General features: G+C 36.2%; 1 protein-coding gene and 1 long non-coding RNA gene across 2 annotated transcripts; both read left to right on the top strand.

The window, feature by feature from the left end:
* The first annotated feature begins 4,087 nt into the window (after nucleotides 1–4,087).
* Nucleotides 4,088–5,849, top strand: LOC111890361 (phospholipase A1-Ibeta2, chloroplastic). Its single transcript, XM_023886485.3, has one exon. It carries the CDS (start codon nucleotides 4,204–4,206, stop codon nucleotides 5,827–5,829), a length of 1,626 nt encoding a protein of 541 aa, XP_023742253.1. The 5' UTR covers nucleotides 4,088–4,203; the 3' UTR covers nucleotides 5,830–5,849.
* A 1,770-nt stretch (nucleotides 5,850–7,619) lies between these two features.
* LOC111890390 (uncharacterized) lies at nucleotides 7,620–9,900 on the top strand. The gene is made up of 4 exons (XR_002849851.3): nucleotides 7,620–7,968; nucleotides 8,367–8,474; nucleotides 8,648–8,716; nucleotides 8,805–9,900. It is a non-coding gene; the product is annotated as an uncharacterized LOC111890390 (long non-coding RNA).
* The last annotated feature ends 298 nt before the right edge of the window (nucleotides 9,901–10,198 follow it).

Here is a 10,198-nt window from a genome sequence, read left to right on the forward strand (position 1 = left end):
AAAGGGCTCGTGGGGATTCAAGATCTACTTCTGTGGAGCACTTTCGGAAGGTATTAAGCTATTCCTTGGCTCATTTCCACCCAAAACCCTCTTGTGCATGGATTCTAAGAAAGGGCTTTTGTGTTTAAGCCAAGATCTGAAGTTGTAACTTCAGATCTGGACTCCTTTTGGCCTTGAGATGCATAAAGTTATCAGTTGAGCTTAACATGTGCCTCCCCTCAAGTGTATGACTCCATTCCAAGCTTAGATTTGCTATTTTAGGGCCTTAAAGCCTTGCATGCACGTAAAGTTTGCAATTTTACATGGAAAGCATGCCTCAGGAGCCTATATCTGTAATTTGGAAGCATTGCATGGCTCAAAAGAGTCTGTATGGCTTGAGATCTGATAGGACTCGGCGAGTCGCAGGGGGCGACTCGGCGAGTGAAGGCAGGCATGGACTCGACGAGTTGGATGAACAACTCGGCGAGCCCGATGAATATTGCTATTAACTCGACGAGTTGGATGAACAACTCGGCGAGCCGGATGAAGATTACCTAGAACTCGACGAGTTGAAGGAGCAACTCGGCGAGTCGAGTAAGATTCCCCCAATTGTTGGATGTTCGTAGACGTGTCGAGTGGCAAGCAAGGAAACTCGACGAATGACCTTAGATTATCAATCAAGACCGTATGAACTCGACGAGTCACCTCGATGACTCGGCGAGTAGATGTTATCCCGGGAAACTCGGCGAGTCACTAGTTGTACTCGGCGAGTTAGGGTCAACATGGACCGTTGACTTGATCTTGCCTGTAGTTGACCAGGATGGACTTTGGGGAAATGACTGGATATTGTATGATACTTTTTAGGCAGTTGAGTGGAGCAGCCCGTGGGGTATATTTGGTCGCAAAGTGTCAGTTCAGCATTCATGTCAGGTGAGTCTTCTCACCATACCTATGGGTCTAAGGCACCAAGGCCGACCCATTATGTGATTATGATATATGTGTTAGACATTCTGTGTTTTGTTATGTGATTGCATGTTTTGTATGAAGACCCCGGGGGAAGCCCGTGACATTGGATGTAAGACCATGTGGGGTAGCCTATGGCAATCCTAGGTGAAGGTCATCTGGGATATTCCATGACATTGGATGTAAGGCCATGTGGGGGAGCCCATGGCAGTCCTAGGTAAAGACCATGTGGGGTAGCCCATGGCATTTTCACAGGTTTCATGTATGCATGGCTTACGTGATATGTGTGTAGCTTTTATAGCTAACAGGATATATGATATGTGGTTTGTGTGTGTGTGGTATGCTCTGGGAAACTGACTAAGCATTTCGCTTACAAGTTGTTGATTGTTTCAGGTACTTCAGAGCCTAAGGGCAAAGGCAATGCGTGATGACGTGGCGTGCACTCTACCTCTCTTTTTGTGTGTTTGGGACTCTCTGATGTTTTCAAAAAGTACAATGAAATTGTAATAATTGTGAATTGGAAAACAAATGGTTTGGAAATTTATGGATTATGGGATTTGTTTGATTAATTAAAAATGAAAAAAATTCTTGGTAAAAATTGGGTCGTTACAAATGATTTTGCTTTTTATAGTAAAGAACATAGAAGAATTGAAGTTATTGATGTTAGATTAGATGATAATTTAACCAATAAAACTTCCAATATTATATATAAAGAAGTGTTTCAAAATCGATATTAAAGTATTACGTTTATTTCACTTATCACATTAATTCAGATTTACTTAAAATACAAAACACGCCGCATTTTTATGACATTTAATATTTGTTTGTCTGCATAATAATTTTAAACATACAACCCGTGTTTTCCACGGATTATAACCTAGTAGAACAATATAAGAATGAAGGAGTCCTTTGTATACCTTGTGTCGTATGTTATACGTAATAAGGAGATAGAATTACCTATTTTTATTAGGTTCTGGATTTTGTATCTTTCTAAGTTTTTGATCTTTGTAATATTTATCCAGTAATTTAAATTTTCATAACTCTCTAAACTTATCATTACTATAACCATCAACTGACATTATCTTTCATACTTAATAATACTCTTAATCAAATGAGAAAATGATGATAATGTCATTGGTTCTCTATGAATTCTACATTTGTAAACATTAATACTTAATAATACTCTTAATCAAATGAGAAAATGAGGATAATGACATTGGTTCTCTATGAATTCTTCTCTTTGTAAACAATAATCATCGACCAAAAAAATCCAACTACAAATTGTGGTAAAGTACTGTCACTTTGAATTTATTGGTTTTGACTATGATTTCATAGCTTGATAATCTAAAAAATTCTAGATAACTTTTATATATAATCTAGTACAATTGTACGATTTCATAGGAAAAAAATGTTAGATTTCATAGTAAAAAATAATAAATTCGTAGTCACTTTTTTGGAAAATTTAAAAAAAAATATTTGAGTGCAAATTGCAGGTGGGAGCATAGCAAATCGCAGGTGGAGCGATTTGTTTAAAAATAAAACTTTTATAGATACTCATTATTGTTGGGTCATGAGCCGACAATTGAGCTAAAATCCTAAAATCCCAGTAAGGTCTAGTCATCTGCTATTTCATTTGCAAGTTTTTGAAAAAACATTTTTTGCTAAACAAATCAAAATGTGAAAGACGAATCAAAATCGTTGGCTGAATTTGATATATAGTATTTTTTTTTCTAAATTTATAAATTTCTCTAAATCAAAATGTGAAAGACGAATCATGTTTATAACCACTGCGAGACGAGATGCATGCGTGTAAAGCACCGCGTATGCATATTCAATCCCATTTCGACCCTACTTTTGAATCTCTTTACCTTTAGAAGTACGTTTTATTTTCAGGTTTGCCATTTGATATTTATTCAAATCAATCAAGTTTGCCCCCCCTTACTTTTATCTGATACGACTAAGACCCACTTATTTTTTATTTTATGTCTGTTTCAGGCTATCATTTTTCTGGTTGTAGATTTCCTAGATTTTCATACAAGTCATAAATCTGAAAGTGAAATATATATTATATAAATAATTAATATTTTTTTGAATAGAAAACGTTAAGACTATGAATTGTAATATAACTCATCCCATTTAAAACTTAAATTCATAACGAAGGAAATAATTTACTTGTTGAGGCACGCCGATTAAAGAATTGAGGCAACAATTTTTTGATTAGATCGGATTGCATTTCGATCTTCATAGTAAATTCCTCGTTCGTCAGGTTCATATAATGATATATTTTTTTTATTATAGCAATTACTTTCAATCAGGGACGGACTTAGGATTCCGTAGTAGGTGTTGCCGGTGACACATTTTTCCTTTTACGTAGTGACACAAATGTAGAAAAAATGAAAAATTCAAAAATTTTACACTGTATCCAAAAAATAAGGGGTTGTCGGTGCCACCATGGGCACCATAGTGAAACCGTCCCTGCTTTCAACTTAAACAAACAATTTACTTTAAAATCGTACAGTTGTTACATTTTGTTACCATTTGAAATACTTTGATATTTGTTCATATTTTATAAATTATTTGACATAGCCTAAAACAAAATCCTGACTACACCACTAGATAAAGGAGTATCAATCTTACATATATTAATTAGCTTTTTCACTTTTCTAGGTAAATAATATAAATATTACAAACTAATAATCGAGTTTGGTGAAACATATGCAATACTATAATTTACCTTGTAAGTGGCATGGACAAGAGTGGCTCTTATCTAAACAAGTTTTACATATAAATTTAAAAAATATATTTCATTATACATGTATATAAATAGGTCAATGCCTTAAATGATTATTTAAAATAAATATTTTGAGTCACTGTAAGAAAAATATTTCAAATTATTGTGATACAAGTTTTGGTTGCTGTTTAGTATGTAGGGACTAGTTTGACTAGTCGAATTACAGTGATTGGAATATTTTTCAATAAGTCCAGGCTAGTTTTAATAATATTAAATCCTGAGGGACGCTAAATGTTGAAAAGTTATGTAATAAGTAACATTGACTAACCCACATATTTGGAGGAGTAAAGCTAAACCAAAATTCGATCTATTTATTTACACTTTGTACCCTCTGTTCCTCTATATATTACCTCATAACCCGTTCACCCTACACAAAGTTACACACACACACTCTCTCTCTCAACAGTGTGTATTTGTTCTTTTTTCTCTCTTTCTCTTTGTGAAGGTCCATCTTTAATCATTTTAGAATCATGATGCAAATCGGCTCAACAGTTCCGGCGCATAATCTTGACATATTTCAGGAGAGATTCGCCGTTAATTGTAATGGGTGTTCTGTGAAACCCGCAATAAAAGCTTGTGTAGCGAAGACCTCCATGAAAACCACAAGCTTATCAAGAACCAAGTTCACAAGGAAACACCTTTCAAATCTTGAAAGACTAATAGGTACAGAACCTGAGGTGATCCAATTGGAACCCAAAGTGAGTGCTGATAATGGGTTGCCGGAGGCGGAGAGTAGAGGAAAGGGGGGTCTTTTAGAGGGACTACATTTGCCTCAAATTTGGCCGGAAAATAAAGCAGCGGAGGAAATGTCTCCCCGACAGCTGAACCGGCTCCAACGGTTGTTGTCGAAGAACGGGATGGAATATTCTCCCCGAAACAGCCTGGCTTCCAGGTGGAGAGAGTATCACGGGAGCAATAATTGGGTGGGTTTACTTGATCCGCTGGACGAGAATCTCCGGCGAGAGATGGTCCGGTATGGAGAGTTCATTCAAGCCGCATATCATTGTTTTCATTCGGATCCTGCCACCTCAGGCAAGGAAGCCCCATCACCTCGGCAAGTCGCCATCCCAGATAGATCCTACCGAGTCACCAAGACCCTGTACGCCACAGCTTCCGTAGGTTTTCCGGACTGGGTCGATAAAGTGGCACCAGATCTCGAGTGGATGACTCAACAAACCAGTTGCATTGGTTACGTAGCAGTGTGTGACGATCAACGAGAAATCTCTAGAATGGGCAGACGTGACATAGTGATATCTCTTCGTGGGACCTCCACATGTCTCGAATGGGCTGAAAACATGCGGGACCTACTCGTAAAAATTCCAGACCAATCCTGTGGACAACCCAAAGTGCAATGTGGGTTTTTAAGCCTCTACAAGACCTCCGGAGCTCATGTCTCAAGCCTAGCAGAGTCCGTGGTTTCCGAAATCAAACGGTTAACTCAATTGTACGAAGGCGAAAACCTAAGTATCACTGTCACCGGTCACAGCCTTGGTGCGGCCCTAGCCCTACTGGTGGCAGATGACCTGAGCACTTGTGCCCAGGTCATTCCACCAATAGCAGTATACACCTTCGGTGGACCACGTGTTGGGAACCGAGCATTTGCAAAAAAACTTAGTTCCCAACAGGTGAAAGTTCTGCGAATCGTCAACTCAAAAGATATCATCACTCGTGTTCCGGGAATGTTTGTGAGCGAAGAACTTGATAAAAAACTTCGTGAGTCGAAAAACATGAATGTAGCGTTGAATATTATTGATAACACGATGCCGTGGGCATATGCACATGCGGGGACAGAACTACGGGTTGATACAAGTAACTCACCATATTTGAAACCGGATGCTGATGTGTCATGTTGCCATGACTTGGAAGCATACTTACATTTGGTGGATGGTTTCTTGGCATCAAATTGTCCATTTAGATCAAATGCAAAGAGAAGCTTAGTGAAGTTGGTACGTGAACAGAACTCAAATGTGAAGAAACTATATACAAGCAAAGCAAAGGGATTGAGGTTAAGTCTAGATACAAGCAAATCAAAGGGATTGAAGTTAAATCTAGAAAGGAATATGCAGATGTCTAATTGTTTGCCAAGTCCATCATAATTTATTTATTTATTTATTTTTTTACTTTTCTAACATTTTTTTTCAAGGAGGATAAACGTACTTCTTGTTAATATATATATATATATATATATATATATATATATATATATATATATATATATATATATATATATATATATATATCTTTTTGATGTGATTGATGCCTATATGAGAAATATAAAGATCTATAACTTAAGGAATGAAGATAGTTAGGCTATAGATTTCTTCATCGAACCCTTGGAAATGATATTCGCTAGTAAAAAAAATTAAAAAAATAGAAAAAGAAGAGAGAGATAGAGAAAATGTCCGTGAAGATTCGTGACTACCCCTACTCCACCAGACACATACTATAACTTGGGACGATGCTCACTAGTGGAAACCCCCTCCACGTAGATCTTTATGCGTGAAAGCAACCTTACCATCCGTCGTATATCTAAGGTTTTGGTTAAGAACAAGGCATGATATGTCATATTGATTGTGGGGCCGAAACTATCACTACTAGAAAAACGTTAATATAATACAGGGATATATAATACGGGTAAAAGGTATCTCGTACTTGAAAATTTGGAAACGGCTTAAAAGTATATTCAAATACGGCTAATTACATTCAAGTACGGCTAATTATATTCTAGAACGGCTAATTTAGTGTTAAGGTCTTAAGGAGATTTGGACGCTAGAGGTGCTTTTTTATAGTCATAATAATGCTCGGGGTCTTTTATTAGTTAATTAATACTTCTCATACTCCATTTGCTCTCTTAGGCAACCGCTTAATTACCGTTTCAAAAAAAAGGCAACCGCTTAATCACCTTATTACCCCTTCTTCCTCTTTCTCTCTTTTTCAATTCCTCGAAATAATGCGCTGAAGGTTTTGAATGATAAGGTGAACGATTGTCCGACATCATTCGCCTTTTTAAGCTCTATTCCTTAGCTTACGCTGAGTTCCACTGTAATGCCAAGTTGCTGTTATCTCTATCCACCATCACCACCACCACCACCATCACCTTATTAGCCTCCTATGACCACCAGAATCACGCTCTACGCGCCAACTCACCCCCTTCTCCCCTGAACCATCTTCAACATAACCTAGCGAAACCCTATCCTATGCCATAACCACCATAGACGATACGCCTGCTTTCACCTACACCTCAATGAAGATATTCTTACGCTTAATGAATAGTGATTTCCAACCTTGCGTAGGTTACTTGTACGATGTATTCTATTAGAGGAAAGCGGTGGGTATCGTATGAGGAACCGTAGAGGTTAGACTCAAAGCCATTTTGAAGGATGAAGAAGGAAACACTCGTACTTTTTGTAATCTATCCTTATACTCCCTATTGTTAAACATCAAATTTATAGGTTTTTAGCATGTCTTGAGCTACTTATCATTGATGTCATGTTGAGCTCTTGCATCTTCAGTGGCATGTATTTAGAATTCCAGGTACAGTTTTTGTTAATGGACGCTCTATGAGTTTTGGTTTATTGTTATACTCCATTTTATGCTTAAAAGTATATATGTCAATATGCCCACAATGTGTTTGGTAATATGTCTAACTTACAAAATCATTTTCTTGATGCTTCTTGCAATACTTTTGAATGGTCCAGATTGAAGTTCCTCTCTAGCCCTATGCATCTGAAATCTTATAAATGGTTTGATGGTCGTATCAACTACAGGCATTAGTGCCTGTTACATATTTTCCAAATTCTTTGTAATGATGATTACTTTTGCACCAAGCCAAACAGATACTTTAAGCTCAACGCTTTGCTAAATTAATAATAATTTTTGTAAAGTACAGGATTGGAGCTGATGATGCCAACGCTCCATAATCGGTTTAATTGCTTTGCTATATAAATATGACTTTTGTTGTTTTACATAGATAGTTATAAATGTTTGATGTTGTGTAGTTTTTCCATTGTCTTCAAACAGAGGTCAGAGAAATTGTGGATGATCTATGTTCTTTGAGCCTTGGATAAATGATGAAGAGGGTAACAGATAATGTGGAGAAATATGAGATTGGTCGAACAATTGGTGAAGGCACATTTACAGAGTTCAAGTTTGCAAAAAATACAGAGACTGGTGTGGCTATTGTTGTTAAGGTTCTAGCTAAAAACACAAAACTGAAGCATAAATTGGTGGATCAGGTTTGATTTTCACTTACAATTTTTCTCTTCTACACAAAACCTCATAACCTATCCCAAAGACACACCTGTTAGATATATTGTAAACTAATCTAGTAATCTTGCTTGTAACTCATAGATGGTTCAATCTTCCCTCTTTTCTATTTCTTGTATTTTCACCTGAATTATAACCATAGACTATGATCTTTTAGCTTGATTTTCATATTAAAAGAGAGATCTCCATTATGAAGATAATGAGACATCCTAATATTGTGAAACTGCATGAGGTTTAATTGAAATCTTGAAATACATTTCAATTAAAAAAGTTTCAGTTATGTGTTTGTTACTATGATATCTCAGCAAATACATATCATGTTATGATTTCTAATTTTTTTAATGACATGATCCTTTCCTTCTGTTAGGTTTTGTCAAGCCATACAAAGATATATGATACTGGAATTTGTCACTAGAGGAGAGCTTTTTGGCAGAATCGTAAGCTCTACTTTTGATAGAACAGTGATAATAATAATGTAAGAGAAAAATTAAGTTCATGTTGTAACTTCTTTTTCACTCTTGTCATGTATAATTCCCTACTAAGATATAGTAAATCGTTATGGAAAGTACATCGCCATCTTTTGCATTTAGCCTTTAACTTTTAAGCAGAGTATGTTCTAATTCTCACACATAAATATTATGTATGCAGGTCCTGCAAGAACGAACAAAGTTAAAAGTTCAAGTGTTGCAAGGAAATGGTTGTGATGAGCTGTTGAAGGTAAATCCTTTTACCATAAGGGAACTTTTGAAAAAAAATCATGAAAATCGATAACTCCACATAATTTTTGGTGGTATATGTTGTGCAGATAATGGACTATGTTTCCCTGCCGCATTTCTACAGACACTACTTCTGACCGCTACTCATTAGACCATCCTTTTCATCAAGAATTTTACAGCTACATAAAGCAGCTATCTGGAGTCCATGAACCAATTAAACCAACAAAACAAGGGTCAATGAATCATGTTGAAGTACCCTTGGGAGACAAAACATTGGAATCCAAATTGAAGAAGCTTTGAAACCATAAGAGTCTCTCTGGGTCCTTTCAGAATTTCAAGATTGGCGATTAAGGTCCTCAGTATCCATGTTAGTGTTTGGTGTGGTTCAGTCCTTAGTAGCTTAAAGTACATTGTTGCAGTATTCTTCAAAACATATCAAATAAAGTTATCTCTATTTATACCCAAGAAGGTAAATTCTTTCTGCATTTCATATTTGTTTCAAACAAAAAGTCAATTAATTAGGTTACTTGTTTTTTATAACTGGTTTGGTTTAGTCCCGATAAGTTTTCTTTTAACTTAATGTAAAAAAGAAAGAGGAAATTTATACCAAAGAAGGATCCATGTTCATTTTAATATATCTCCCTTTTAATGTTGTCCCATTTAACATATCTTTCTGGCTGATTAGGTTTGGTTGGAATGGAATTATATAACATGGTTTGTAATTGGCTGCTGAATAGGGTTTGAATGCAATCATGTGAACGTGGGTGGAATGGCTGGGAGGAAATCTTGATGTTGTACAAGTGACATCAAGTACGGTTGAATGGTGTATCAAGTACGGTTGTATGGTGTATTAGATGACATTGATAGGATTCATATAGTACGGTTAAAAAGCCGTACACTATTAGGCATGTAATCTAATACACCCCTTTATTAATACGCCCTCTATGTACGTATTATATTCATAATTTCAACCGTACTCTATTAACCTTTTTCTAGTAGTGTATGTTAGGGTGCAAAGTTCTCCTTGGATGTGGCTTACCCTCTTGTGTGTGTAATGGGTTGAGTCTTTCCTATAAATAAGAAGTGAGTGGCTCCCATTATGAAAGACCCATTTTGTGAGTGTTAGTTTGGTGAGAGAAATAATAAAGCCTGCTTGTACTCTTACTATTCTAATGGAGCCTAAATGATTTTATTTACTCATTGGGTTCTTGATGTTTGCATGATTCACTAGATTTTTACTATTCCGCACATGTCATCATAATTAGGGTCACTACAATTGTTATCAGAGCAGGTGTTCTTGAAATTCTCAAGAATTGATCCATGATGACTACATGATTTAAGTGAATCTTCATTTGTTGTGAGTTCTTCATTGTTGAGAAAGTTTTTGTTCTAGAAATCGAATTTATTCCTTGATTTAATTCAAAATTTGATTTTCTCTCTCTAGAATACTTGTTTGTTTCACTTTCTTTCTCTAGAACTTGGT

This window comes from Lactuca sativa, chromosome 4 (assembly GCF_002870075.4).
Source record: "Lactuca sativa cultivar Salinas chromosome 4, Lsat_Salinas_v11, whole genome shotgun sequence".
Taxonomy (NCBI): domain Eukaryota; kingdom Viridiplantae; phylum Streptophyta; class Magnoliopsida; order Asterales; family Asteraceae; genus Lactuca; species Lactuca sativa.